The sequence below is a fragment of the Penicilliopsis zonata genome (assembly GCF_001890105.1).
Source record: "Penicilliopsis zonata CBS 506.65 unplaced genomic scaffold ASPZOscaffold_6, whole genome shotgun sequence".
Classification (NCBI taxonomy): Eukaryota; Fungi; Ascomycota; class Eurotiomycetes; order Eurotiales; family Aspergillaceae; genus Penicilliopsis; species Penicilliopsis zonata.
The window spans coordinates 839,501-867,401 of NW_019208916.1; the positions used below are offsets into that span (position 1 = coordinate 839,501).

Consider the following 27,901-nt stretch of genomic DNA (forward strand, 5'->3'; position numbering starts at 1 on the left):
TGGCCAGCCAATCCTCCCCGACGGCACCCTTGGCCTACCCCATTCGTCTGTGAACCCTACATCATCATCATCCTCCTCCTCCTCCACCCAGCACGGGGCGGTTGCCTCTTCCCCTGGCCAGGGGCTTGGTGCGAGCTCTCAGCAGCGTAAGCTACCGGGAGTCTTGCCGTGCATTTTACCGCCACTGAGACTAACACACGGGAACACAGTGCTTGGGTATAATGAATGGTTCGGAGGACAGAGCCAGTTCCAAGACATGCATTCTCTCCATCCGTCATACATGTTCAACGCGCCAGAGGTCACCAACGAATACAATCTCCTAGGCGACTTTCTCAGCAACAGCCTACTGGACGATGGAGCAATGTTTCAAAACGATGAAGCGATTCGAGGAATCTACGATCCTGGCTTGATGGCCTCCATGACTACGTTGAATGGACCCAACTCGGCGATGCTGCAACAACCACAACCCTCGGTATCAGCTCAGAATCACAATATCCAGGGAGACGCCACACACCGCCCGACTGCGGCGGTAGGAAATGACAAGGCTAGAGAAACGTACTATATGACTGCGGCAGACCCCTCCGGCTCCGCCCCTCCAGAGGAGCGGATGAACAAACTCCTCAAAGCCAAGTACGATGCAGGGTTACTAAAGCCGTTCAATTACGTCAAAGGCTATGCCAGACTAAACCAGTACATGGAGAAAAACATGCAGCAGGCATCTCGACAGAAGATTCTGCGGCAGCTCGACAGGTTCCGTCCCAAGTTCAGGGAGCGCATGCAGAGTCTGACTGATGTCGAACTCATTCTTGTGGAGATGTGGTTCGAGCGAAGCCTGATGGAATATGACCGCGTTTTCGCCAGCATGGCCATCCCCGCATGTTGCTGGAGAAGAACGGGCGAGATCTTCCGCGGCAACAAGGAAATGGCCCAGTTGATCGATGTTCCGATCGAATCCTTCAGAGATGTATGTCATGGAAAAACTCCCTTGGGACTGCATGCTTATCGTGCTAACATCTACCGTCTCCTCAAGGGTAAACTCGCCCTTCACGAGATCATAGTCGAGGACCAGCTGGTGAGCTACTGGGAAAAATTTGGCGCAATCGCCTTCGACAGCACCCAGAAAGCAATGCTCACCAGCTGTACCTTGAAAAATCCCAACGCCACTTCGAATACAGATGGCATCCAATGCTGTTTTTCATTTACGATCCGACGAGATAACCACAATATGTAAGAAGCTCTTGGTCTCTTCCTGCTTGAACTAGAGCTAAACCCCTGTTCAGACCTTCTCTTATTGTAGGAAATTTCCTACCAATACGGAGACAAAAATACTGAAATCAGACGATGTTATTTAAGATTTATGTGATGTTTATGGTGTTGGTTTGTCACAGGTCCATATTTCTTTTTTCCCTTTTCTTTGGTCTCTTGAATTACCAACTCTTTCTCCGTCCTACGACTGGGTAACTATCCATCTCGTCGTCGGAGCAGATTGTACCATACCTAGAATTTTCTCCACGAAAGCTTTACGAAATAAAATGATACCTCTTCTATATCTATATTCTTATCCTAGGCACCTTGGCTACCTGTGCTTGGAACAATCTTTTTCGGCAATTGTAAGCCGATGTGATAGCAAAGCTGGACTGTCATATATCAAGGACTCAAATGTAATGAAACTCTTGGCCTGTTCTAGATAGAACCATGTGACTGCCTCAGTCGGCAAAACCTCCCGCTTCCAATCTTTAGTCTCTCAACCTCATTTGAGACCTGCATCTGATAATTGTTCCTGAAGCCAGCTCAAAGACATACATCCAAAGCATATGCGCTTTGGACATGGAGGCTCCTCATCTTTTAGCTCTGGTCCATCGACTCGATGCGCAGAGCAAAGAAGCAACCCCAGACCTTCACCGGTATTACGACGGTGAGTGCTACCTAACGACTTGTCCCGACTACTGTGAGTTGATATTAACCGATGGTTATCAAGATCTACAGGTTGTCGTACAAGCTATTGAGCTCACAGATAACAATCTCAAACTGTGGGGTTGCTCTCCTTCATGCACTAGATCACCCGTTTCTGATAATGTCTTGTAGGCTGAACTACCATATCCTGAAACTAAGTCACTCAAGGTCTGTTGTTCTGTTCTAATAGCATCGTGGGAAACCTCGTCTCATACATCCCCAGTCCCGAACTCTCTTCGAGAGTTCTCCAGGAACTGCTTCTACGTCTCGTGCCGCTGCAGGTCCAAACATTGCTAGAACAAGCTTTCATTGCGCTCGTTTGGATCTTGACTAACTCGTCACCTGCGCTTGAGACCGGCTCGGAGATTCTATTCGATACTACTGTTAAACTGGGCCAGAGATGGCAGGGAAGATTGAGTCAGGAGGCTACTCATGCTGCACTGATTGTACGCCTACAGTAAACTCTACATGGAAACTCTACACTGACTCCTATAACAGCTTATCTGGAGAAAGGTCGATTCCCTGGTATCTCAAAATAGTATCTCGGAGGCCGAAAAATGGTGCCATCATGTTGTGGATCATCCCATCTTTCAAAGCTGCACAGCGGGCAACAAAGGCAAATTTGAGAGGTAGTTAGTTACACATTAGATTTCGATTATGTATACTAATGAGTGGCAGGAAACAGTTGTCTTGCGCCGTACAGCTCTCGGATATCTCTACGGCGAGACGAATACTAAGCCAGATATCTGATGAATGCAAATCCCATCCACTGACAGTCCATTTGATCTACAAACTGGCCTTGCTAGACAATGACATGAGTCGAGGTAAGGTGACTGACATAACCTGCATTAGGGGATTTGCTGATCTTGGAAGCAGAGCATACCTGCCTTGAATCTTTAAAAGAGCACGGCGCCGCCGGGGTTCCATACTTGCTTTCTTGCGCAGTGGCAGCTTATCAGTCGAACAGAATGAAAGCCTCCATTGATATAATTGAAGATATTGTTACAGAGTTCAGTGATGAAAGCATTAGAGAAATAGTTCGGTATGTGACCATTCCCAGTGAGAATCTAAACTGAGTTTCATACTAGATTTTCAATCCAAAGCCTCACCCACCAACTCGAAGATGTCAATAGTACAAATAGCGCAGAGCTTGTGGAACAAACCTGCCGTATATTAGACATTGGTAAGGTGTTGTTAAAAACTGTTTCTATTTAATCAAGTGCTCATGAGATCAAGTACTTGAACGTGCTAAAGGCTTGTCTGATGTGGGTGATAATATATTATTTTCACTCGAAGATCTTCAGGGAATTGCACACGACAGCTACTACCTGGCCATCCGCTTGTTGTTGTCCAAAGCCTTTAAATCTTCAATACAGCTCATCAAGAAATCTACCAAGGTCCGTTCCCGTTCCTGTGCGTGGTATAGGAATAATCCTGATCGAGGCAGTTCGCAAAGCTGTATGAACAGAGTATCCGGTCCTCGGACAGCGCAGTACCGTCACAAATCTACCTGGCTCGTGATTTTGTGCATGCAGTAGCTTTGGTGTCTCAAGTATGCTTGGAGGATGCATATTCCCAGGTGAGTGTGATATACCTCTCCGCAGTATATAGCCGACTGAAAAGGGATAGGAACGATACAACCATGAGATCCGAGTCTGCGTGCAACGGTTCCGAAATGGCATCCACAGCCATCTCCAAACCTGCGACGAAGGGACGCATCAAGACTGGATTCGAAAGTACAGAGCCATGATCTTATTTGACTTCGAGGCCGCCTCCCGTCTCGGACAGTGGGATACTCTCGTCTTCCTGATCGACGAGGCCAAGCCCCTCGTGGACGATAACCTGAGCCAGATATTCGTAGACGTGATCCTGTCTCCTGCCGTGCCAGTCAAGGAAGCATTGAGGGGGATGAGGGTATGTATATATATAGAGAGAGATTTTGTGTGAAATCTACCCGTTTGAAAGAGTCAACTGACTAGTTTAGTCCATTGTCCAATCCATCCATCCTCGGCAGTCACCCTACCTCACTTCCTCACTACAAGCGTGCCTTCCCCGACATCTCCGCTGTCTATTTCAACTAGCCATGATCCCTTCACAGGATGCTTCACAGGGAGATAGACGAGAAGACGAATCCGCAGACAAAACAGGAATACACGATTCACTAGCGGAGTATGCCATTGACCAAGCCCTCTCTCTCGCGGATCGCAATCAACCGCAACCCCTCGTCGACTTTTATTACCCCGACGAAGAGCTCGAGTGGATGGCAGCCATGGCATTCAACCATGCCGTGGACCTGTATATTGCGGCAGCAGACGAGGATTGGAAACGCTGGGTGCAGAAAGCCATCTCGCTGGCCGATTTGAGTAGACGCCCCGGAACCTCTCTGGGACGGTTGCTACGTAATAGAATGACCAAATTGATCTAGATGGGGTGATCGACTAGTGTGACGGAAATGGAAAAGATTTCTTCGAATGCATTAGACCGAAATGTTTTTTTAAAAAAAGGCGTCCGGCTGTGGTTATACAACGAACGCCTATGGTGTTAATGTGGGTATCACTTTCGAATATTAAAACAAAACAGGAAAATAAACGAAGAGAAAGGAAGCGAGAGCGAGAGAGAAAGAGAAAGTCTCTTGAAAAGGAAAAAAAGATTAAAAGAAAGAAGCGCGCTTATATGGAGACAAAGACAAATCAAGAATCAAACTCCTTGTCCGGATGCATGACGAACTGCCCCCCTCGTCATTGGAGTAAAAAACAAACTCAAGACCCAGTAACAGATGCAGAAAAGAAAAGGAAAAAGAAAAAGATCACCTGTAAAGTATCACCATGGTAGAAACTAAATGCGCCACGCAACTGCACTGGGGAGAACTCCTACTCCACGGGTTGCGAGGCCTGCAAGCATTCTATGAAAAAAAAGAGGTTCAAGTCAAAGGAGCGAAATGATATAGTAAGAAGACGGATATACTTCGTCCACATTACCCTTCATCGTCTAGGGAGCGACTTCTGGACACCCTCCGCGGGTGTTTCTGGCTTAGATTGGGCGTCGACGGGATGCGTCGAGGGAGATGCGTCGACTTTGGTGTAGTGATCGACGGGATGGAAAGCCTGTCACTCTCCCTACCACTACTGTCTGTCTCGGTTTCAGCGCTGTCATCGGCCTTCTTGCTTCGAGCGGCCAAGATTCGTAGCGTGAGACCCAATTCTCGTTCAAGTTCCTGCGCAGCCTCAAGGTGATCGTCGCACCCGTTTAGCTTCTTTCGGTACGCGCGGAGGGTACGGCAGACTTGCTCTGTGGACATGTTCAGGCTCCCAAACTCGCTTTTCCCGGAGTTTTTATTGCGAGAACGGAGGTCAAAGGACGACCGATGTCCGTTTGGATGTCCGCCATTCTGCCTTCGGGTAGATGGTGTGTGCCTAGGGCTCACTGGAGACGCTGGCCTGCCGTTCCGATCAAAGGGAGTAAGGGTGGTAGGGGATCGACGATTGACCAAAGAAGGCGTCGTCGGAATTGCAGGAATTGCACCCGTACTTTTGAGTGAAGGTGGTACAAGGGAAATTTTAGACAGCTTTCGCCGTATGGGTGGAGATTGATCACGAACAGGGGTCGGGCTGGCTGTGAAGCCCTCTTGCCGTTGGAAACTGGAAAGTTCAGTCCGTGATAGGATTCGACGAAGAGGAGGCTTCGTAGCCGTCAATTCTTTCCCGGGGGTGTCCTCGTCCGGTTGCCCACTGGTTGCCGTTGGATCTTGAACGCTGTGTGGCTGAACTGAGAGATTCCAGATCATGACAACCCCATCCATACCGGCGCTGATAAGTATGCGCTTTAGAGGTAGTTCAGAGCTCGAACTTTGATTGTCCAGAAGTAGCACTGCACTGACGCCTTCTGTGTGTCCAAATTCCCCCGTAAGAAGCGTGTCGCGGTCAAAGTCATACACACGAACTGATTTGTCTGTGGTGGACACGCCAATCAGCAACGGGGGGCTTTGGCCGGGGATCTCAGGGGCCACAGTGAGCGAGGCCATGACGACGGTATCCGTCGAATCAGGGTCAGAGGCTCGGAAAGAGTGAACTGGACGCCCTGAGACCATATCAAATTTATGTATACAGCGATCTACCGTTGAGATCACCAAGATGTCCGTATCATTCGGAGCTAATGCCATTGACGCCGGTGATGCTTTCAGCCGGATGACTTTGGAGATGAGGTAGGCGACCACGGTCTCACCGTCAACCTCGCGGGTGACACGGTCTCGAATCAACACTGTACGATCAGCCGAACAAGAGAGAAGCTTCTCCCCGTCATTTATGAACATGAGTTGACCGACCGCGCCGACATGATCGTCCATAGTTTGGATCAGCTCGAGGCCACTTTCACTGCGTTCGAATAGCTGTACCATGCGATCTCGACCGGAGCTAGCCACAAGACAAGTATCCAGGCCTGTCTGGATGGCTATATCCGTGATTTCCCCTCCATGAGCTCGCACTTCAGTTATACACTGCCACGGGTATGCAGAGAGAACCCTGAAAAAAAAAATACATCAGTTAACAAAGGAACGCTTGGAACGAGTTTTAATGTATCAAATCAGGGGGGGGCACACTACCTTAGCACACCAAACCTATCACCTGACACAAAAAAGTCCATTTGTTCAGTTGTCCGCACCACTTTCAACTCATTGGAGACATCATCGTCTGACCCCGGAACTTGCTCAAGCTCAACCCTTTCGGACTTTCGACATTTTCCATCTGTGTTCCAAAAGTTGATAGAACCTCCGGAAGACCAGGTGAAGAAGTCGGCGTTGAGTTCATTGGGGGAATTCAATGCGGTGATGCCCAAGACGGGGTCTTTGTGCGCAGGCATGGATGTTTCTGATTGATCATCTTCGCTTTCATCATCTAGTTTATCCACAGGATAGATACGTATTTCACGTGTAGAGTCGATGGTGACCAGATGAGAGGAAAGAAAGCCGATACACGATATTGCCGGGCCCTTGGCTTTCTGCTCCCCTAAGCTCCTTTCCGACAATCCTGGGACTGGAGAGGGCGCCGAGGGGACTGGCTCGCGTATCTGCTCAAAGGTCATTTTGACCATCCTTCGGCCCTTACCGCCGATCCAGACTGAGGCGTCGTCCAGATCCACAGTCAACGAAGTAATACCAAAGTCCATGTACTTTGCTAGACACAGCTTTTGACCACCTCCTAGATCGTCAATATAACACAATGCACCAGCCTCGGTGCCAATGACCGCTTCTGACTGGGAGATGCTTGCTGCGCAGGTGAAAACCTGGTCCCCAAGAGAGCCCAGAAGGCAGTTCCTCCCAGAAAGTGCCTTTGGTGCGGCACCGGGAGAAGCAGCTGTGAGGTCTGCGTTCAAGCGATTCTTGACTGGCGATGCGGGCCGCACTTCTGGGAGCCTCCACACCTTGACATGTCGCACACCAACCCTTGAAGGTAGTTGGTCAGTATTCGTATTCTGGAAATGTGAAAACTCTTACGTTATCAGCGCCTGTCCCATCCAACACATGTCACGAATGAAAGCAGTGCATTTGTTCGTCGAATGAAGCCTTGCAGCTCCAGTTTTGAGGCTGACAGACCATATAAACAGAAAGCCATCATTGAGATCTCCGAGCGTCGCTAAATACTGCGATGTAGGGCTGAATGCTAGACAGCGGACACCAAACGTGTGTTCGTTTAGAATGGTCAACGGCACATCGGATGGGGAGTCCTTTGCCGTGGAGAAAATAAGAACTCTGGGATTGTATCCGGTCTGGGCGGTTAGTTTGGAACTCGATCAATTGTCCACGGTACCTGCAGAACGTACCTCTCCCAGGCCAAGAAACCGGCCATTCGGACTGATTGAGACACTGGTCACTGCCTTTATACGTTCCCTGGAGGAAAATGCGCGCGGGCTGTTGGAGGGACTTTCCGAGGACCAGTCATTAGACGGGGAGCCGTTGTAAGACGGCCCAAAGCCATTGGGTTTTAGAGTCGATGCAGCCCTAGCTCTCGTATCGGGAGTAGCCGGAGCGGATGGATTGTAAAACGACGCGACGGGGTTGATACAGGGCGCCGACGGTCGCGCTCTGAAGAATCGCTGGGTGACTTGACCGTCATCGTCCAGTTCCGCCAGCACTGCTGCGGACCCCGCACAAAAGGCAAACGATCTGCTTTCGTCATGGCTCGAGAAGCCATTCGGGGATGTCGTGGTAGTGCCGATGACCGTCTGAAGGGCAAGGTTGGATTGGTGAAGTGATTGTTTGCCGGGCGATCGTGCGGGCGGCCTCGAGACGGGCGAGTTAGACGGCGTGATCCTGAGGGACGCACCGGGTACGGCGATTCTGCTCTTTGGGCCCGCCGGATTGTTTGCCATCCCCTCCAGGCGAGATGAAAAGACTAAGAGACGGTAGTTCACGGGCGCTCTGCGAGTCCAGAGCTTCTATTCCTTCCACGCGTTGGGCGCATTGGTCTATGAACCGACGAACAGATCCTTTTTTCTCGGACTGATCAGATAGCGATAGCACCTCGAATTCCTAGATCATTCTCTTTATCCTCTAAAAAGCCACCAACAAACCGCCAGCGATGCGAGCGTCACGCGGTTGGGGAGGATTACGTCCGTGTTGGAGACGAGCAGATAAGGCGGAGACAGTGGTTCTTCGGGCAACGGGCGAGAGAAACCCAACAGAGGCGGGAAACTTGCAGCTGGCCACCAGGAAGGATAAAAATCACAGACTAATTGAAGTCAAAGAGCGACGGCGAAGTGTAGTAGCGGTAAAAGGAGAGACAGTGGATCAAAGTGTAGCGAAAGTGGCGAGTTGAAGCAGAATGAAGGAGGTAAACACAGGATGGAGGAGAGCTGGAGACGCTCCTTGGTGGGTGCATCTATTGCATTCCACACAATTAACGGGAGGGGGAAGAACCTACACCAGCGCCACTCTTGACTAGTGAAAGTCACCAAGTCCAGACTGTCCAGTCCTGCTAACTAATTGTTAACGAAGAGGGACAATTCTTTAACTACTGGTTAGTTAGTGCCCATATAACTTCACTACCCCAGAGGCCTATCTATGTATGTAGTATACTTATGATTCAGCTAGATACAAGGATAGTAAGACTTATAGGTGGGATATATATAGAATAATATTAGATAGCAAGGTTAAGTACGGAGTATACTCTGTAACTACCTACTCCGTACCTCCTAAGATATTAAGATTGATCTGCAATCACTAGGAATGAGGCTGACCCCCAAGTGTTGCCTCAGGAGACCGAGGTTCCCAACTCTATATTATACATTCCGGATAGAGAAGAAGTAATTTCCATCCTCTCTAATTCATTTCACCATGAACTGAGCCAGGCAGAATGGACGTCCAGACATATCCACTGATGAAGCTTTTCGATACAACAACAACAACAACAATAATAATACTCCGTAGGCGTATAGAGATGGGGATCCACTTTGCCACTAACTTAAGATGACCAGTCACGTGGCCTCCGCGGTGTCCCCGACTCCCTGGCCGGGAAATTTTGAGGCTTCATCTTCAAGAACTGCAAGACCGATCCTTTTGATCTTCGACCATCCGAAAAAGACATTCCATCAGCGGACTGGTGGCGGACGCTCGAGATGTCGCAAGTGTGCGCTTCGTCTTCTAAATTAGCGCTTTCCTCGATGTTGCGCAATGTATTCTATGCACAGATTGCATCCAGTCAACCCTCCTACATAAGACTTCTTGCTTTACAAAACACGTCTTCCAATTCCGGCAGAGGTCGCAGGAATACACGGGCTTTTTCGTCATCGCAAAGAATACCTTTCTCGAACGGGTCGAAGCCTCTTGCCACGAGCCACACTCAACAGCAGTTATCAGAAACTACTGGAGAGGCAGCCACTTCTTCCTACGTTGACTTGACGGGCTCAGAACAACCACACAGTGAGGAGACTGGTGATGTGTCGACTCAGCCGGTGTCTGTCGCACATCAATCGGCTGGAAAAGTCAAGCCGAGCAAACGAAAAGATCGCCAACGTCAAGATGTAACAAAATCTGCCGGGGCTCCGAACAGAAACTCGAACAACGCAAATTTGCCAAAGAAAGATCGCCAGGAAATAATTTTTAATCAGAAGAAGAAGAAGAAAGAACATTGGCAGATACAGAAGGAAGCTCTCAAGGACAAATTCAAGGAAGGGTGGAACCCGCCCAAAAAACTGTCTCCAGACGCTATGGACGGGATCAGACACCTTCACGCCACGGCTCCGAACCAATTTACGACCGAGGCTCTGGCGGACGAGTTCAAAGTGTCGCCCGAAGCGATCCGGCGGATTCTGAAGAGCAAATGGCGGCCAACGGAAGATGAAACCATCGATCGCCAGAAACGGTGGCAGAAACGGTACGATCGAATCTGGAGCCAGATGGCTGAGCTGGGTCTCAGACCAAGGAGAAAGCGCGCGGATTTCGATTCCAAAATTCTTTACGACCGCAGCGGGAAAGATTAGACTGTTGGTGCTGGCAATGGTTCATAATAAAGTATAATAGCTATATCCCGAATCTATATATTGACTCCAACATCTATCAGCTATTTACTGGGAGAATCCACCTAAACATTAACATCGCATTTATCAATTATCCATAAATCATCCACAGTGATAATCTCCATCCAAACTCCCCTCCCTCAATGTAGAAATCCCCCGCCAATTTCCCGTACTCTCGTTGCTCTGCCGTGTTGTGTTGTGTTTTGTCCTCTAACAAGACCACAGGCGCCACCGCCTCTGCTCCGCGCCGAAGCCCAGCCGGTGGAGTGGACAGCACGGCCTAAGCCTACGCTTCTCTCTCTGGATGGTGAGAGAACCGAACTTTCAACAATCCACCTGTTTGCGATTCACGCACACGATGCAAATCCCCCCCCTTGCTTTGACAGCATGCTCGTGGCCGCTCTGAGTCCTCCCTCCGGCGCTGGACCCGACTTCTGAAGAATCCAAGTGACGCAACCGCCTCTTAACTATATTGTTGCATCGACCCCCATCTCCGTATCGAGGCGCCTGGTGAACCGTTCGCAATGCCCTCTGACATGCAGGTTTTTGTGAAATGGAAGGACCAGACGATATTTGCCGGTGAGGATGTCGAGTGCACGATCACCTTCAAGAACGTGGCGGAAGCCAGCGGCAGCCCCGAGGCCAGCAACGGGCACGAATTTCACCTGTCGCCGCAACATCAACGGCGACAGTCTCGTACTGCCAATGGCGGGGGATCCAACTCGGAGTCGTATTTCTCGTTGAAATCGCCGCATTACCCCTCGTTCTTCAGCCACGCTCGACGTTCGTATCCGTCCAGTCCGCGAAAGACGCCGGCGCCCCTGAACAACAACCGCACCCATCGTCTCTCCTCCTCGACCGGCTCTCCGCTCGGCGGCTCGCACAGCTTTCCTCCTTTACATACTCCGACAACACCCCGTAGTTGGCAGTTGCCTGGTGATAGACACAAGAGATCGGTTTCTATTCTCTCGATTGACAGCGAGGGTGGCAGCGAGAGAAGCCCAGGGTTGGGCCCGCAGTTCGGGCGTTCTAACCCGGTAAGAGGCCATGGCAGGTCTGCAAGCGTGCAGGTTGCGCCTCGACGAAACGATGGCCTTCCTCAGGACAATTTTACAAAAGGTGATATTCATCATCCTTCGCGGGGTGTATTGGCAAGCTGATAATAGGATAGCCGGCCGAACTCCTACTCGAGGACTGTCGTCTACAGAATTTACTACCAACCCATTGACTGCAAATACGCAGGTAGAGGGAGAGACGCCTGGTAGAACGAGTCGCCTTGGGTCAGATGCGAGTAACCCAGCCGCAGTACCAGCGGGACCAGGGAAGTCGCCCGTTCGGCGAGGGAAGCCGATGCCGATCGATTTCAAGTTCCCTGCGACGCCGCCTACCATCAACGAGCCGAACGGCCGTCACAAACCCATCCCTTCGCCGTCTGAAAAGTCGAACGGCGAGTCGACAGCCTCGGCCATTCCGTCAAAGCACGGTGCGCGGGGCACCACAGCTGCTCCTCCACCGGGCCACCTGCCCCAGCTGACCCGAATCATATCTACATCCAGCGTGAACGGAAGCAATCGAAGCAGCGGCGAGTTTTATTCCATCAGCGACAACAATTCTTCGGAAACATTGGCCTCGGAGTATACAAACTACTCTGCCGCTCCCACCCGTCCTGCCAACCCGCGCCATATGCGGAACTTCTCAAGTGTCGACGCGGCAGCCAGGTCGGCCGATGCCCAGGCATTGCTGATGGGCTATGCCCAGATCAGTGCCTCGTTCACAGTCGACGGCTCGCTCATCAACCAATCCGCCTTTGAAGATGTCAAACGAAAAGGAGTTGTCGGAGGGCAAAGCAATGGAGGACTGCTCCCTGGAGGAGCGGCGGTAGGTGGAGGAGGGAGTCCAGCCAACCGTGAGAAAGCCCGGAAAGGTGGCGGCTTTTGGGGCTCGCTGGGATGGAACAGTATCGAAGAATCCATCAGTGGATTGCTTTCAAACAACGAACTCGACGGCCTCCGTGATATGCGAGGGGTAACGTCTTCGAGGTCCATCCCGCTCCTTTCGACCCCGCAGTCACTTTTGTTTGTCGACCTGCGACTTGCCCCAGGCGAGGAGCAGTCGTTTTCCTTTTCTTTCACCTTGCCGCGCGGCCTGCCTGCAAGTCACAGGGGCAAGGCCATCAAAATCTCCTACAATCTTGTTATCGGCACTCAGCGGCCGAGCGGTCCGCATGAGCCCCAGCGTGTCAACCGTATAAATATACCATTCCGAGTATTTAGCGGCGTCAATGGTAAGTTATTCTCTCTACTTTCTAGACTTTTCATTTCCGCCTGCTCTGACTGATGCACTCTAGGTCAAGGGACCATTCTCGGCCATGATTTAATGGCACCCTATGTGTTGCTTCGAGATGAAGCACGAGTACAAAAGATCGGGCCGACCCTGCTCGCTCCCCCAAGGAAGAAAAACATCAGTGGGCAGACCTGGAGCTCTGCCCCCGAGTTTCTGTCTTATGTGGACGGCATACTCGAGCAGCGCGCTCGAGAAAACTCGCTCCAGCCCCCGAGTATGGGCCACGACCGACGGTCAAGCTATGAAGTCCCTCGCACCTTCATTTCTTGCAAGGACGCGATCGATTTTGCGATCCTACGCAGCAATCAAGTCGTGGATTCAGCGCGCAGTAAGAATCGCTTCGAGATCGCCCGCAATGGGCGCCGGATCGCGGTAGTGGTTTTGAACCGACCAGCCCATCGACTCGGAGAAACCATCATCGCGGCTGTGGATTTCACCGGCTCTGCCCTGCCATGCTACGCTCTGCGAGCGACTCTAGAGACCTCGGAGAAAGTGACCCCCACCCTCGCTGTGCGTTCAAACTCGAGCATCTACCGCGCGACGCGCCGTGTCCATGCCTCTTTCTTCGAGAATACTCTGTACTCGACCCGAGTGGTTTTCAGCCCCGCGATCCCCATTTCCGCGACCCCGACGATCTTAACCAGCGGGGTTACCGTCGACTGGGAGCTGCGGTTCGAGTTCGTCACCACCAGCGCCCACACCGAGTCTAACACGCACGTGTCGGGCGCGGCGCTGCTGGAAACTCTCTCACAGGATAACAGAGGCAGCATATTAGGCGCCTTGGAGAGCATGCAATGCGAATCGTTTGAGATTGCCATCCCCATCACGGTCTACGGCGAGACGGTCAAAGAGCTGCTCCCAGAGGAGAATGAGGGCTATTCCATCTGATATCATCCTGTATATACAAGTACCTAGCTAGATGATCCTAATTTCATCTCTGTATGGAACTGAATGTGTAGTTGATAAATAGACACGGAGTACTCAATGTTCTCGTTAGTGAGTCCAAAGTACTCCGTACCTGTTCACGTGAGCCATCACTAGGGCAACGAAAGGTCCCGCCTCCGGGCGGGCAGCATCCATGGATTTGCCCCATGTCCACCCAGCGGATGATATCAGCTTGAACTGTTCACATACTCCGGATTACTTCCTGTGCGTCTTACACAATCTGGGAATAGTGAGTATTTCGGAGATCTTCCTGTTTGATCTGCATTTCAACGTCATGATGGTCGAGGTTACGTTACTAACCATGACGCTTGGAATGTAGAACCCCGTCGCCGTCGATCATTGGAGGGGTCAGTGTCTGACTGTATACATAGCGAGTGTTGGTTTTGAGAACAAAGAAAGAGAAGAGGAAAGACCAAAAACAAAAAAGAAGATAATGGCGTCCTCGTCGTTGTTCACTACAATGTTTGTCCCATCATCCTTGTCTTCTTCTGTCCCTGCCCTGCCTTCCCAAGCAAATGATGCTGCCCCTTCCTCCCTACCTTTGTCTCTGTCCAGCAAGACCATCCGAACAGCCCACCCATCGTCTTCATCTGAACCGCCTTCCTATCTCTCGCCCGCAGTGCGGGCGCTGAAACTAGGGTCGTACGACGGACTGACACCTCCTAGCAATGCGCGAACTAGGGGCCCCTTCAAGCCGCGTTCCGCCGCCAAGGGTACGACGAGTTATCAGCTGAGACAGTTTGCAGAGGCAACCCTGGGAAGCGGCAGTTTGAGGAAGGCCGTGAAACTACCCGAGGGGGAAGATCTCAATGAGTGGCTGGCTGTTAATGGTAAGATCTCATCTTATCATCCATCACTGATGATAAATAAGCCTTGGAAACTAAAAAAAAAACCAAAAAGTTGTCGATTTCTACAACCAGATAAACCTTCTCTACGGATCGATCACAGAATTCTGCTCCCCGCAAACATGTCCCGAGATGAAGGCGACAGACGAGTATGTCTTTGCCCGCCTGCGAGTTCCGAGGTCCATCCGCTGACGTTGCCCTTGCAACAGGTTCGAGTATCTATGGCAGGACTCGGAAAACTACAAGCGGCCTACCAAAATGTCGGCTCCCGCGTACATCGAGCATCTGATGAGCTGGGTACAGAGTAATGTCGATAACGAGGCCATGTTTCCCAGCAGACTGGGTAGGAGATAGATACCTGATCAGAGAAGCGTTTTTGTGAGGAACGTCTGCTAACATAAACCAGGCGTTCCCTTCCCCAAGGCATTCACCAACCTCATCCGACAGATCTTCAAGCGCCTGTATCGCGTGTACGCACACATCTACTGCCACCATTACCCTGTAGTTGTGCATCTGGGGCTCGAGCCTCATCTGAACACCAGCTTTAAGCATTATGTCCTCTTCATCGATGAGCACCATCTGGCGAGTGGGAAAGACTTCTGGGGGCCACTCGGCGATCTGGTCGAGAGCATGCTGCGTAGCGATTAATGTCTGATTCCACGCATCGGCGGAATTTCCACTGGCGTTTTCGGTTGGCTGTACATGATTAGAACTGGTGGAGATTCATGGCGTTTTTTTAGTTTGCATAAGGAACAATTGACAGATGGAAGTAAACAAAATAAAAGAACTCCTGGTTAATAGTATTCAAGCTGAAATAATAGACTCGGTCTGTCCGATCCGGGCCGGGCGTGTGCGGAACGGGTGTCTCACGTGACCTTAGCCCGGCTGGGAGAAACTCGGACGAGGGAACTCGCTTCATCACCAGAAACGAGCAACGGCCATTGAACCCCTCCGCAACCCCGTTGGCACTTTTGCGTCCGCGCCTGACTTCTTGCTTTCCTCCATTCAATCACATACATTCCCACCATGTTCGCCGCTAGAGTCGCCCGCGCTGGCCTGCGCGCCTCTGCCCAGCAATTCGCCGTGCCTCGCACTGCTGTCGTCAACGGCGTGAGGAGCTACGCTGCCGCTGCTGCCCAGGACGTCAAGCCCCCTGTTGCTCTGTTCGGCATTGATGGAACCTATGCCAGTGCTCTGGTACGTTTTTTCCCCCCTTGGTTTTCGGCTCGAACGACTTGGTTGAATTGTTTCAATTGGAACACCAACACAACAGCAAGCATACCATGCTGAGAACTACCCAAACTAACTATCGTTCTTTTTCTTAAAAAAAAGTACACTGCGTCCGCCAAGACCGCTGCCCTCGAGCAGACCTCCAAGGCCCTGACCACCCTCGGCGAGGTACTGAAGAAGGACCCGAAGTTGAACACCATCCTCGAAGCCCCGACCCTGTCCGTGTCCGACAAGCAGCAGATCATTGCGGAGCTGCAGAAGATCGCCGGCGCGGACAAGGGCGACATCATCAAGAACTTCCTCGCTACTCTGGCCGAGAACAACCGTCTCGGTGCCCTCGGTGGTGTCTGCGACCAGTTCGCTACCCTCATGAGCGCTCACCGCGGTGAGGTCGAGCTCAACATCACCAGTGCTCAGGTTAGACCCCCCCTCAGTATATTATCGTTAGTTTTTCCTCAAGACAAGCAAGGGCTAAATGTGTGTGTGTGTGTGTGTTGTAGGAACTCGACAACAAGACCATCGCCCGTCTCGAGAAGGCTGTTGCCAAGTCCGAGTTCAGCCAGGGCAAGAAGCTCAAGGTTGTCACCAAGGTACATCCACCCACACAATACTCACAAATATAGACAATACACGAAATATAGATTTGATTTCAAACTAACAATGAACAGGTCAACCCTGAGCTTGTTGGCGGTCTCGTCGTCGAGATCGGTGACCGCACCATTGACCTTAGCGTGTCATCCAAGATTGCCAAGCTGAACAAGGCGCTCACTGATGCTCTGTAAATGCAGTCATTGCCAGCGCAGTAGTTGAGAGCGGGGGATCGGGGAGAAGATAGAAGGGGTTTGTCTAACTCCGAATGTATTTCTTATTGCATAAATATAACTATCGCTGTAGAGAGTATTAAGTCAGTGCAACAGCAGTGCAGTAGTAGTCTCCATGTTCCTAGTGGTCTTCATATTCTTATCTATCCAAAAAAAAAATATCTAGTATCAATTCTATGCTCATTAACTGTATACCCCATATGTAAGCATATATATGTGGAATTAGTGACCATTAGGCTGATCCGCCAGCGTACCAAGCTCATCCTCAAAGGCTAGAGAGGTATGGCTCCGGACCCGTTGCAACTCAGTAGCGACATAATTGGCAATATGCCCCTCCTCGGAGTCGTCGCCGTCATCGTCGTGGTAGTCGGATTTGCCTTCGTCCTCATCTACGATTGAAGCGGCGTAGTCACTGCGGGCTCCGATGGAGCGGCTTGTTGACGACCGCCGTATCATGGCTTTGCCGGATGACTGGGGGCGACCGGACCGCGAGAAGATGTCGTCAAAGTAGTGCGATGCGGTGGCGAAAGGGGTCCGTGGCGTTTGGGGAAGGCGGCAGTTGAGACTGTTACAAAATGTCAGTATAAATTTCTTTAAGTTAGATTAGATCTAAAAAGGAAGCATACCCCGTGTCGTGGATTACTTTGGCAATTAGACCTGTCCAGCCGCATTGATGGGAAGCCCCCAGCCCGCGGCCGGTGTCACCGTCAAAGAACTCGTGGAACCACATGTAGTCCTTCCAGTGTTCGTCGAAGTCGAGGATATCGGAGCCGTCATTGACGGCGCGGCGGCCCTCGTCATTGCGGGCAAACAAGTGCTGGAGGCGGTGCTGTAACTCTTCCGCAACATGACCCAAGTGCATGTATTCACCGGAGCCTGTCGGACACTCGACCTGCAGCGAGTCGCCATAGAACATGTAGAAGCGTAGGAGCGACTCGACCAGCAGGAAGTTGACGCACAGCCAGATGGGTCCGCGCCAGTTGCTGTTGCCGCCGAAAAGCCCGCTGTCTGAGTCGCCGGGCACGTAACCCACCTTGAACTCCTGTCCGTTGACTTCCATCGAGTACGGGTGCTGCTCGTGGTACTTGGACATCGAACGGATTCCGTGCTTGGACAAGAACTCGGTTTCATCAAGCATCCGCTTGAGAATCTTCACCAGGCGGTCCTTGCTTACGAGGGCTAAGAGGAGCCTGTCATCCTTCCCGCGCCGTTTCATGCTAGCGATGTTCCGCTCGGCAACATCCTGCTTGTTTTCAACGAACCAGTCTAGTCGGCGCTTGAAGGAAGGGAATCGGTTTATCAACTCGGGCTCGAGAGTTAGCACCGCATATAGCGGGATCAGTCCGACCAGGGACCGCACGGGAAGCTGTTGAGTCCACGGGCCGCCGTAGGAAATGGCATCATAGTAGAAGCTGCAAATCGGAATGTTAATTTTTTTTTTTTTTAAAAAAAAGGGGGGGTAGGGGGAGTCTCACGAGTCTTCTTCATTCCACAGAGACGCTTCCATGCCTCCAGACCGGAAGGTCATGGCATCACTGATCAGGATGAAATGCTCGAAAAATTTGGACGCGACTATTCAATTAGTAAATTCGGCTGTCAAGATATTTCGGTTTGGACATACTGTCTTCATATGTGCGTCGATGTTTGGCCAACTCTAGAGCAATGTTGAGCATACACAGGCAGTAGAATGCCATCCAGCCTGTACTGTCTGCCTGTTCCAGAACACCACCAGTAGGTAGAGGCTCCGAACGGTTGAAGATACCGATGTTGTCCAGGCCTAGGAAGCCGCCCTCGAACACATTCTTGCCATCAAAATCCTTGCGGTTGACCCACCAGGTGAAGTTGAGGAGCAGCTTTTGAAAGACGCGCTCGAGGAAGTCCAGGTCCTGGCGGCCGTACATCTTCCGTTCGATTTTGAAGGTACGAAAGACAGCCCATGCATGCACAGGCGGATTCACGTCGCCAAAGTTCCACTCGTAGGCGGGCAGCTGGCCATTAGGGTGCATATACCACTCGCGAGTAAGGAGGTCGAGTTGTTTCTTTGCGAATTCCGGGTCGATCATGGCCAGCGGAATACAGTGGAACGCTGTATCCCACGCGGCAAAGAACGGATATTCCCACGAATCAGGCATGGATAGGATGTCGTCAAGATAAAGATGGCGCCATTGCTCGTTGCGGACGGACTTACGGCCAGGCGGTGGTGGAATCATGCCCGGGTCGCCGTTGGCCCACTGATCCCAGACGAAATGGTAATACTGCTTCGTCCAGAGCATTCCGGCAAAGGCCTGTCGCTGGACGCTCCGCAGGTCGTCGCTCATCGGCAGCGGATTCACCCGGTAGTAGAACTCGTCTGCTTCCGCGCGGCGCTGCTCGATCACGTTGTCAAAGACCTCCTCGTCCATGTATTCATGGGGCTTTCGTGACAGCCTGAAACGGACGATCGCACATTGTCCAGGGGGAACACCATCGCCATCGTCGAAGGCGTACCAGGCAGCAAACTTCGTACCGCGATTGGCCGGGTTAATCGCGTCCTTTTCCTCGTCGACGATGTATCGGTGGAAGGCGTCCTTAACATACGGATCCTCGTTCTTACTGCCCCAGAGAACTTGATTGTTGGTCTCATTTTCGGTAAAGATCAATCGAGGCATGATATCCTCCTCTGCGTCCTCCACCACGGCCGGAGAGGGTGCGAATCGCACAAATCTCTCCCCGATCTTTGCGTGCGACGACTGCACCGTCAACGGGCCTACCTGCTGGATGGAGGGCTTTTCCTTTTGGTTCTCATAACCCCAGGACCACGTATTGCGGAACCAGACGTGCGGGATGATATGCAGCGGAGCAGGCTCGGGCCCTCTATTGTAGGCGATGACTCGGAACATGAGCTCGTCCTCGTCATCGCCCTCTTTGGCGGTCTCGATGAAGATGTCCCAGTAGCGATTGTCTTCGAAGGCACCCGTGTCCAAAATCTGGTACTCCCGGTCCTGCTTGCCACGGCGGGCATTCTCATCGACCAGGTCCTGGTATGGGAACTTCTTCTGGGGGTATTTATAGAGATATTTCATATACGAATGCTGTCCATGTGAGCATCGCATCTAAGAATCAGTGTTCAGCCCGAGCAAGGGTAATCTTACTGTAGGAGTATTGTCGAGATGGAAATGGGCCTCCTTGATGCTCTCTCCATGGTTACCTTGAGGGTTAGACAGACCGAAGAGACGTTCCTTCAAGAAGTCGCTGAACAACCAGCGAGTCAGTATGGAAATACTGCGAGTTCGGATGAATGGGAGTAAGTCCTACTCTTTCTCATTCCAAAACGCAAACGCAATATTCTGCAGACCATGCGTATCGGAGACTCCAGCAATGCCATCCTCGCCCCAGCGATACGTCCGTGAACGAGCGTGGTCGTGCGAGAAATCTCCACGGTGGATAGGTTAGCGACACTTGCTTTTCCAGAAATCCCGACAGGATTGTGGGATTGACCTACAGCTCCAAGCATCGCCGTTATCACTGTATGCGAAGCATTGGGTTAATCATCGGTCTTGTTGTATTTCGAAGAGGGAGAAACTCACGAATAGTCCTCTCGCACTGCAGTTTAAAATGAGGTCATCAGCCACGGTCGCAACCAACATGAAATAATACGAAGAAAAAAAAAAACAGAACGTATTCATGAATGCATGATAGAAAGAAAACTCACCTGTAGCCCACTGTCGCTCGGCCACGTAGGGACCCCATCGCTTCCAGTACCGGGTGCGCTCACGGTCCTCCTTCAATCGCTTCTCCTCCTGCGTCAGATATTCGTGCTTATCAATGATGACCATGGTATCGATCGCATTAGCTGAGTAGACAGAAGATTCAGGAGAACCTGGAATATGGGGCAGAGATAGTAGCTAGGAAGAGAGAGAGGGGGAGAGAGAGAGGAAGGGAAAGAGAGGTCGGGGGAAACGAGGCAAAAAACAAGATAAGCTGCAGAACCAGCTTGCCAGATGGATGATAACTGATTGCGCCCAAAGCACGGTAAAGCCACCTAAAACTTACAGCCCACTGACTACTAATAACTACTAATAAGACCAGGCAGGGTCTGTCGAGCGTCTAGCCAGCTTATCGATAGAGAGACATCACTTTTGCCCCGCGGACGTGCTTTAGTGTTCCAAGGCGAGATGTTGGGCGGGTGGAGCCTGAGCAACCACCTACGTAGACAGAGCGATTACTGGATTTTAGTGGATGTGCCTGAGTCTGGCCCTTTTTTCTCGGGCTGGACTGTCTCAAAAGACATGAGTCTGAGTGGTCGGGTCAGATTTGCTCATGGTTTAGAGAGCAAGGGTGGTTACAACCTGCAAGGAGAACAAGAAACCGGTGATGATGATGATGATGCTGATGGTGGTGATGGTGGTTGTTTGTTGAATTTGTCAAAGTACTTCGAAGACCATGCAATGATATTACGCCATAGTAGAGACCAACATGAAAGCGGGCCACGACGCCAGGGAAGTCCAGGCCTGGTGGTTATCGCCGAGGATATCGTCACGGAAAACACAAAAACACCAAAAACGCCAGGCGTGCGTATCACAGCCTGGAGGGAGCGCGTCCCCTGATTCTTCTTCTTCCTGCTTCTGCTTCTGCTTCTGCTTCTGCTTCTGCTGCTGCTGCTGCTGCCTGGCTCGAGGTCTGGGCAAAGTCACGGCGCCCTGCGCTGCTCGACCTGGCCGGCGGCGACGGACGACGAGCCGGCCTGGTCCTCTCCGTCCCTGCCGTACGACGAGTCCCGTGAGGTCGATGAGTCTGTGGAAGCTTCAGCAGCCGGGAGACGGCGGTCAGAACCCGAGACTATCTGGGTGGTATTATTGTCCTCACCAGTCGATCGGAAGGCGCGGGCGGACTCTTGGTCTTTTCGCTCGCCGGACTCCTGATAGAAACGCAGGCTGCTTGGGTCGATCGTCATCGACTGCCGTGCCTTGAGACGCGCCTCTGTCTCTCGAATCTTGGCCTGGAGCTGTTCCAGCTCCCGGCTTTGTATCATCATGGCTTGTTTCCTGCCGGCGTCAGCTTTCCTTCCTCCACTTCAATTATTCTTTTAGTCCGGTATGGTATATATTTACTTCTGATCGATCGACTGAGTAAGGTGGTCAACGTCGCTATCGAGAGAAAAGGCACTGTCCAGCGCCGACGAGAATGCCTGGGCCATGGTCCTGCAACGTTTTGGTCAACGCCATCTTTCTCCAAGATTCTGCGAAGCTCGTAACGGGGAGGACGCACGACTGGGGTCGACCGGTGGGCTTCCATTCCCGGTCAAGCTCAATGTCTGACATGGTGGTTGTCTGCGTTCAATATATAATAGTAGTGATTATTGATTATGATTCCCGAGCGCTCGACACCGATAAGTCTTGTCTGTTGGATAAGGGGGAGGGGTAACGCGATCGGATTAATATAAATAGGGCGTATATATAGACTTGGTGTATCTCTCGGACGAATCAGGACCAGCTGAAGAGGAATGTGTTTCGTTTGTGTATGAGGGGAGTTTAGGGGAGAAGGGCAGAAGAGAAGAGGAAAAGACGAGAAAAGAAAAGAAAAGGCGAGTCAAGATGATGGACGATCTATACGCAGTAGTTCGATTTGGCTTTGTCGGTCGGCCAAGGGAGGACAAGGAGATGGAGACAAGGACAGAGACGGCGTTGGTCGCGTCCTCCACCGACTGGCGACGACAGTAGCGAATGAATTGTTATTGATGATGATAAGGTGACAGCCAGGCAGCCTGGGAATCCTCAATCCAAGAACCAGGGGTGACAGACAGCCCCAGCAGGCGGACGATCCAGGGGAAACCAGAAAGGGGCTCGCGCCTCAATAAGAATGGCTGAGGAAATTAAAATGCCCGTGGAGTCAGTCCACTCTGCAAGGGGAGATGGAGTCCACGCTGAGGCACGCAGAGCAACAAACAAAGGCATTGCATACGGAGTACTACATATTACGTACATACAGTACATATGACTAGTTATTTATGGAGCAATACTGGATTGATTCCTATCCTGACAGTTGCTGGATGGCGTATAGTAGTGGTTAGCAGTCATTCAGTGTATTCCGTATGGACTCAAAGCACTCTGCGAGCCCCTGAACAGTGGGAGAGGATGAATCAATAAGATCCAGAAGATCATCACACTAGACTCGCCATCTCTTGCTCAGGCCCTAGGGTCTCCAGCCATGAAAGTCCATAGTTTCGATTAGTTCTGAATAGCCCATCGGTTGGAGCATCTCATTCGTGGTATGCGCAGGATCCATGATTATCGCGAGGAATTACTCCGTAGTAGCAATCTCTGCCTTATGGATCACTGGTAATGCTGACAGTAATTGTTGATTATAAGCAGTATAGAGTACTCCGTAGTAATAATACAACCGTGGAGAGGGTCTGATGCACGGAGGAGTGGAGGATTTTTCTAGTTTTAAGTAAACAATGACTAGACCAAAGAGAGAAACCCCTGCCTCAGGCATAAAGTACTGGGGCCTCAGGCATCTTCACGTGATGCTGCGATTTTTTGTCGGATTCCAAGAGGGAGAGAGAGACGAGGAGACGCTCGTCATCTCCAGCTGCTCGACGAACACGACCGCGAGGCGAACGCAAATCCCCCACCTGTCAGGACGAGTGCCATCGACGTGTCCTTTTTCCATCCTGTTTTCTGCTCGCGCCGATGGACTAGATCGTTCTCCGTTGTCGGTGGTATTTTCGCTGTCCTGTTCAGTGCCCTGTCGCGTTGTTCTCCCTCCCTGCCGACCGTGACGGGCCTACGGGCCTCAACGAAACGACGTACAACCGGCCTTGACGCTGTAACACAACCACCACGCTTTCAGTTCACGCCCCACCATCACCGTGGCCCCGATCATTACACCTTCTCCCGTGAGTGACCGGCCGGCCGGGCAACGGGGGATGCCTTCGTTGTCGGCTTACACTCCGTTTGAGTCGCTGCTCTTCTTCCAATCTCTCGCGACCCTCCAGGCCCGCCCGTCAAACTTCACGGCCATCTCCCACCTACTACGCAGCAATCAGTTTATTCGCGACAATGCCGCGTTCAACGCCGACCGCCTCAGCCCGGAGGCCCTCGAGGACCTGTACTCGACATTGATGCGTGACGGTCTGGCTAGCGATGGCAGTCTGGCTTTGCCCCCGGCGACGACCGAGCAGAACGGCAACCCAAAGAAACGCAAGATCCGCATAGAAGGCGTTAACGATGCAGCCTCCCATGCAGAATTAGTGCCGGAGCTCGTCTCGTATCTGTATGCCCGATACAAGGAGCTGGTGACAAAGGAGATTGCATATGAGGAGAAACGGTACCGCGAGATCAGCGACGAGATCGCACGCCTGGAACAGGAAGAGGCCCGAGAAGAACGAGTAGCGACTCCAGCGGGCACTCTTTCAGCACCAGAACCGATGGACCTGGATGTCAAGGAATCGCCTGCTGCTCCGCCGCCGGCCAAGGGAGTCGCTAAACCGGTTGTCGAACCGCCCAAGGTGGAGGAGGAGATGAAGGAGCTTCCGGCTACACCCTCCAAGAAGCCTACGGCACCTCAGAAACCTCCCAAAGTTGTTTCACCCATACCGATTCCTGTCCTAGCTCCTGAACCAAGCGTATCGCAACCAGCAGGAACATCACAACCATCACCACCACCGCCGCCGCCACCTCCTCTTGAACAACCTCCTACGAAACCTCTCCCACAACCTCCCGCGCAACCTGCTGTCCCACTTCCTGCAAAACCTCCTTCGCAACCGGCAGCTGTAGCGCCGCCACCGAATGGTCAGCAAGCACCATCACCTGTCGTGGAAAAGCCATCTCAACTCCAACTGCCGAATGGAAATGCAGCTGCGGGTCCTCCACATCCATCAAGCGTCGGCCCCCAGGCAACTCCCATAGCCAGAAAAACCTCGCCTTCTCCTCCTCCAACCCCTCAATCTCAACGCCAGCCAGCCCCCGCGAGTGCTGCACGAACGCTCCCAGTGCCCCCGCGCCAGTCCGCCCAGACCCCCGCCTCGGCTGCCAAGGGTGTCCGAAGGACCTCTACATCGGCCAAAGGAACCCCGCAGCGCCCTCCAAACCAGCAGCCATATTCAACTTGGCATGAGAAGCAACTTCCCCCACCACCTTATCCTCCTCCATCTCCTGAAACCTTCGCCCCCGGCGCGACCCCGACCCCTCAGTCGGCGCCGCCAGTAGCTGGCACGACACAACCTCAGGCAGCACCCCCTTCTCGGCAAGCTGCCCCGGTTCCGGCCGGAAGACGTTCCAGTATTGGTCTTCCAACCACCGTACCATCGACGCCCGGTCCAGTGCCGTCAGCTGCATTCCAAACACCCATCCCCCCTACTTATGTACCTCAGACGCCGGGTGCCCTCACACAGACACCTCTTCCATTTGCATCACGGAGCCACCGCCCGTCTCTACTGTCGGTTGCCACACCAGGCTCTCTCACTCCATGGAAGTCTCTTCCTCGTCTGAGTATACCCGATACTCCCGGCTCCCCCGTTCGGCCGCGAGCGGAAGAGATCAGTCCCATCAGCGACCGAGCGCCATCACCAATCGAGGCGTTACCACCTCCACGTGCTCCCGAACCACGCCGTCGAGGCCGCCCGCCTGGTAAGAAACGCCGGGATGCGAGTACGACTTCTTCGCAGGGCCGTGGGCGTTCTGTGACCGCGCGCGATGATAAGGCTCCGACTACGACTCCGGCTACAATGGAACCAGGAGCTGGCCGGATCAAGCGCGAAACTTTGGACGACGGAGACCTGGACGGTCGTGTTGCCTCTCGCCGCAAGTCGAGTCTTCAACTCGGTCCAGCCGAGGAAGCAGCACCGCCCCCCTCCACGAAGGGTAGGCAGAAACGCAAACGTGGTGCGAGCGATTCTGCCGAGCGGGAGGGATCTTCTGCACATGTTTCTACTGTACCGGCTGTTCCTCTCTTTGACACCCACTCATACGTGCTCTGTACGCGCAACTTCCCGCGCACGGGGGCCCCGATCATGAACGACGTGACGATGCACAAACACGCTTCGATTTTCGCTAAACCACTTGCAGAGCGCGACGCCCCGGGGTACCGTGACTTGATCTACCGGCCGCAAGACCTGAAATCGATCAAGTCGGCAATCCACCAGGGCAGCCGGGCGATGGCCGCCGCAACCGAAGCCGCCAGCACGCCAGCGGACGGCGAGTCGCCGACGCCGACGACTGCACTAGCAACAGGTAGTACTGGAGGACCAGCAACGCTGACTCCCGGCACAGGAAGCACGCCGTTGAAGAATGCAGTGCTGATGCTGCAGAAGACGGAAGAGGTGATTCCGCCGCGGGGGATCGTCAACTCGGCGCAGTTGGAGAAAGAGCTGATCCGCATGTTCGCCAACGCAGTCATGTTCAATCCAATCCCGCAGCGCGGGTTTGGCCCGGCGTTCCCGATGATCCGCGACCGGACGGGACTCGACGGCTCCGATGCTCGCGGCGAGAACGGGTCTGCCTCGGCTTCGCGCGAGAGCAGCGCCCATTTCCTCCTGCCGGACGTAGACGACGCCGCGTGCGGGATCATCAAGGACACGCGCGAGATGTTCGACGACGTCGAGCAGGCTGTTACGCGGTGGCGGGCGGCGGAACGCACCGCGGACGAGTTGGCTAGCAAGTCGGTGTTTTCCTTGCGGCGGGGGAGTCCAAGTGATGGAGACTAGTATTAATGAATTAAGATTTTTTCTTTCAGCAGTAAAACTTTTCATTATCATAAAAATCTATATACAATAGTGAGTGGGTTCATTTTGTCTATGCAGTCAACGGCTTCGTCCTCCCTAAACCACCCTTGGCATAAAAGTCCATCGGGTACACGCCGTCATTCTCCTCCTCCCAGCCCTTGCGCACGTCAAGCGCCACGAGGGCCTCGTAGGGGGTCAGCAGCGGGCGGGGAAACGCATACCCCCAATCGATACTCAGGCGCGGACAAGCAATCTGGACCCAGCACTCGACATCGGCCATGGCGGCGAGCTTCCCCGGAAAGATCTCGCTGAGGAGCAGGTTGACGAAGGGGATGCCCCGCTCTGTCAAATGGGCCTCGATCATCGACATGGTGTGCGGGTTACCCTGCCGTCCGAGCGCGCCGAGGATGATCCCCCACTTGCGGGCGGAGCGGGCGGTGGTGATGGCGTCGCGGCGGAGCGAGTGCATCTCTTCGTGCGAGTAGGTCTCGCGCGAGAGGGTGCGCGAGTAAGGGTCGTACCGGTAGGCCGGGATGGTCGGGTTATGGATCATGGCGGATTCGAGGTGGAAGCGCCCGTCACCTAGGTAAAGCAGGATGTCGACGGCGTCGGCTCCATCCTTGGCGAGCGTGGGGGACGTACAGCCCAGGATCTCGCCCTTGGATAACGGGGTGATCTGCGGGATGATGACTTTGAAGCCGGCGCGCTCGAGGACGGGCCGCAAGCCGTGCAGGGTGGCGTTGAACTGGATGGTGCCCACGGTGGCGATGGTCTTGCCGGCGGGGAAATTGCGCTCGAGCGTTGCCAGCAGATGCGCCGTGTCGATGGAGATGTCGACGAAGACGTACAGCGTCTTGATGGTGGTCACGTCGACGGGGATCAGGCAGCTGTGCGCGTAGTGGACTAGCAGGTCGCAGCCCAGGGCCCGCGCAGTGTAGTCGTCGATGCAGCATGCTCCGTACGTCACGTCCCCCATGATGAGCGTCTCGATGCCGTCGCAGAACTGGGTTAAAATATCCGAGATGGTCGTCGCGAAGAGCAGCAGTCCCTCGGGGAACTGCAGCGCCACCCGTTTGGCACCGCTGCTCCGGATCCGATGGATCGTCTTGGGGATCTCGAACGAGTAGTTTTTCGGCAGCAACCCAATGGCGGCTTGGATCTCCGGGTCCTCGAGGATATCAGCCGGTACTTGATTCAGCGTCCGCGGTGTGCGTCGAGTCGCTATCTCGTCAGCATCTTTGCCCCTCCCTCTCTGCTCTATGCTGGTAGGAACGTACCCCTCTGCACCGTTGTCGACTCCACGTCCTGGCTCGAACTTGTCGGCTCCGCCGTTCGCCGTCCAACAAACCGCTTCTTCGGCTGTCGCAACTTGCTCGGCTCCTCCATGATGTGATGTGTGGTGCTGTGGCGTGGTGTGAGATCGTGCCTATCCAAATCTTCCCTTTTTTTTTTTGGTGGGGGGAAAAAAGGCCCAGGAGGGGACGATAAAACCCCGTGACTTCTCCGCATTTCATGATCGTCACAGCCGGGCGATAGCCTGATAGCTTCAGGAT

At 52.8% G+C, this 27,901-nt stretch overlaps 11 protein-coding genes across 11 annotated transcripts; 7 read left to right on the plus strand and 4 right to left on the minus strand.

Moving 5' to 3' along the window:
• The first annotated feature begins 209 nt into the window (after nucleotides 1-209).
• On the plus strand, nucleotides 210-1,393 carry ASPZODRAFT_132075 (hypothetical protein). The gene is made up of 3 exons (XM_022722929.1): nucleotides 210-964; nucleotides 1,031-1,227; nucleotides 1,281-1,393. Exons 1-3 carry the CDS (start codon nucleotides 281-283, stop codon nucleotides 1,330-1,332), a joined length of 933 nt encoding a protein of 310 aa, XP_022581639.1. The 5' UTR covers nucleotides 210-280; the 3' UTR covers nucleotides 1,333-1,393.
• Nucleotides 1,394-1,571: 178 nt separating this feature from the next.
• Nucleotides 1,572-4,790, plus strand: ASPZODRAFT_25206 (hypothetical protein). The gene is made up of 13 exons (XM_022727991.1): nucleotides 1,572-1,610; nucleotides 1,688-1,915; nucleotides 1,979-2,030; nucleotides 2,086-2,121; nucleotides 2,177-2,399; nucleotides 2,452-2,582; nucleotides 2,632-2,777; nucleotides 2,830-2,995; nucleotides 3,042-3,136; nucleotides 3,190-3,350; nucleotides 3,401-3,532; nucleotides 3,583-3,867; nucleotides 3,938-4,790. The coding sequence occupies exons 2-13, from the start codon at nucleotides 1,828-1,830 to the stop codon at nucleotides 4,376-4,378; spliced, it is 1,956 nt and encodes a 651-aa protein (XP_022581640.1). The 5' UTR covers nucleotides 1,572-1,610; nucleotides 1,688-1,827; the 3' UTR covers nucleotides 4,379-4,790.
• Nucleotides 4,791-4,927: 137 nt separating this feature from the next.
• On the minus strand, nucleotides 4,928-8,316 carry ASPZODRAFT_141887 (hypothetical protein; the record flags this gene model as incomplete). The annotated part of the gene is made up of 4 exons (XM_022724795.1): nucleotides 4,928-6,470; nucleotides 6,551-7,390; nucleotides 7,442-7,713; nucleotides 7,768-8,316. 4 exons carry the CDS (start codon nucleotides 8,314-8,316, stop codon nucleotides 4,928-4,930), a joined length of 3,204 nt encoding a protein of 1,067 aa, XP_022581641.1.
• Nucleotides 8,317-9,561: 1,245 nt separating this feature from the next.
• ASPZODRAFT_141888 (hypothetical protein) lies at nucleotides 9,562-10,425 on the plus strand (the record flags this gene model as incomplete). Its single annotated transcript, XM_022724796.1, has 1 exon — nucleotides 9,562-10,425. The coding sequence occupies one exon, from the start codon at nucleotides 9,562-9,564 to the stop codon at nucleotides 10,423-10,425; it is 864 nt and encodes a 287-aa protein (XP_022581642.1).
• A 560-nt stretch (nucleotides 10,426-10,985) lies between these two features.
• Nucleotides 10,986-13,692, plus strand: ASPZODRAFT_65701 (hypothetical protein; the record flags this gene model as incomplete). The annotated part of the gene is made up of 3 exons (XM_022729323.1): nucleotides 10,986-11,580; nucleotides 11,633-12,745; nucleotides 12,809-13,692. The coding sequence occupies 3 exons, from the start codon at nucleotides 10,986-10,988 to the stop codon at nucleotides 13,690-13,692; spliced, it is 2,592 nt and encodes an 863-aa protein (XP_022581643.1).
• A 476-nt stretch (nucleotides 13,693-14,168) lies between these two features.
• Nucleotides 14,169-15,388, plus strand: ASPZODRAFT_132082 (hypothetical protein). Its single transcript, XM_022722930.1, has 5 exons — nucleotides 14,169-14,211; nucleotides 14,416-14,579; nucleotides 14,650-14,743; nucleotides 14,804-14,937; nucleotides 15,001-15,388. The coding sequence occupies exons 1-5, from the start codon at nucleotides 14,183-14,185 to the stop codon at nucleotides 15,240-15,242; spliced, it is 663 nt and encodes a 220-aa protein (XP_022581644.1). The 5' UTR covers nucleotides 14,169-14,182; the 3' UTR covers nucleotides 15,243-15,388.
• Nucleotides 15,389-15,620: 232 nt separating this feature from the next.
• Nucleotides 15,621-16,606, plus strand: ASPZODRAFT_95882 (hypothetical protein; the record flags this gene model as incomplete). Its single annotated transcript, XM_022730516.1, has 4 exons — nucleotides 15,621-15,791; nucleotides 15,927-16,241; nucleotides 16,325-16,414; nucleotides 16,493-16,606. 4 exons carry the CDS (start codon nucleotides 15,621-15,623, stop codon nucleotides 16,604-16,606), a joined length of 690 nt encoding a protein of 229 aa, XP_022581645.1.
• A 261-nt stretch (nucleotides 16,607-16,867) lies between these two features.
• Nucleotides 16,868-20,460, minus strand: ASPZODRAFT_65781 (hypothetical protein; the record flags this gene model as incomplete). Its single annotated transcript, XM_022729330.1, has 7 exons — nucleotides 16,868-17,210; nucleotides 17,272-18,057; nucleotides 18,121-18,217; nucleotides 18,267-19,716; nucleotides 19,777-19,876; nucleotides 19,940-20,057; nucleotides 20,337-20,460. The coding sequence occupies 7 exons, from the start codon at nucleotides 20,458-20,460 to the stop codon at nucleotides 16,868-16,870; spliced, it is 3,018 nt and encodes a 1,005-aa protein (XP_022581646.1).
• An 854-nt stretch (nucleotides 20,461-21,314) lies between these two features.
• On the minus strand, nucleotides 21,315-21,945 carry ASPZODRAFT_15820 (hypothetical protein; the record flags this gene model as incomplete). The annotated part of the gene is made up of 3 exons (XM_022726344.1): nucleotides 21,315-21,669; nucleotides 21,736-21,825; nucleotides 21,893-21,945. The coding sequence occupies 3 exons, from the start codon at nucleotides 21,943-21,945 to the stop codon at nucleotides 21,315-21,317; spliced, it is 498 nt and encodes a 165-aa protein (XP_022581647.1).
• Nucleotides 21,946-23,552: 1,607 nt separating this feature from the next.
• ASPZODRAFT_151687 (hypothetical protein) lies at nucleotides 23,553-26,330 on the plus strand (the record flags this gene model as incomplete). Its single annotated transcript, XM_022725758.1, has 2 exons — nucleotides 23,553-26,109; nucleotides 26,173-26,330. 2 exons carry the CDS (start codon nucleotides 23,553-23,555, stop codon nucleotides 26,328-26,330), a joined length of 2,715 nt encoding a protein of 904 aa, XP_022581648.1.
• Nucleotides 26,331-26,418: 88 nt separating this feature from the next.
• ASPZODRAFT_65726 (hypothetical protein) lies at nucleotides 26,419-27,734 on the minus strand (the record flags this gene model as incomplete). Its single annotated transcript, XM_022729326.1, has 2 exons — nucleotides 26,419-27,584; nucleotides 27,626-27,734. The coding sequence occupies 2 exons, from the start codon at nucleotides 27,732-27,734 to the stop codon at nucleotides 26,419-26,421; spliced, it is 1,275 nt and encodes a 424-aa protein (XP_022581649.1).
• Nucleotides 27,735-27,901: the final 167 nt, after the last annotated feature.

Coding starts and splice junctions, on each gene's coding strand:
- ASPZODRAFT_132082 (XM_022722930.1), top strand. CDS start 14,183: ATGGCGTCCTCGTCGTTGTTCACTACAAT. Junction 14,580..14,649: donor TGAGTGGCTGGCTGTTAATG/GTAAGATCTCAT, acceptor AAAACCAAAAAG/TTGTCGATTTCTACAACCAG. Junction 14,938..15,000: donor CATGTTTCCCAGCAGACTGG/GTAGGAGATAGA, acceptor AACATAAACCAG/GCGTTCCCTTCCCCAAGGCA.
- ASPZODRAFT_132075 (XM_022722929.1), top strand. CDS start 281: ATGTTCAACGCGCCAGAGGTCACCAACGAATACAATCTCCTAGGCGAC. Junction 965..1,030: donor CGATCGAATCCTTCAGAGAT/GTATGTCATGGA, acceptor CGTCTCCTCAAG/GGTAAACTCGCCCTTCACGA. Junction 1,228..1,280: donor CGACGAGATAACCACAATAT/GTAAGAAGCTCT, acceptor ACCCCTGTTCAG/ACCTTCTCTTATTGTAGGAA.
- ASPZODRAFT_25206 (XM_022727991.1), top strand. CDS start 1,828: ATGGAGGCTCCTCATCTTTTAGCTCTGGTCCATCGACTCGATGCGCAG. Junction 2,031..2,085: donor ACAGATAACAATCTCAAACT/GTGGGGTTGCTC, acceptor AATGTCTTGTAG/GCTGAACTACCATATCCTGA. Junction 3,351..3,400: donor TCATCAAGAAATCTACCAAG/GTCCGTTCCCGT, acceptor TGATCGAGGCAG/TTCGCAAAGCTGTATGAACA.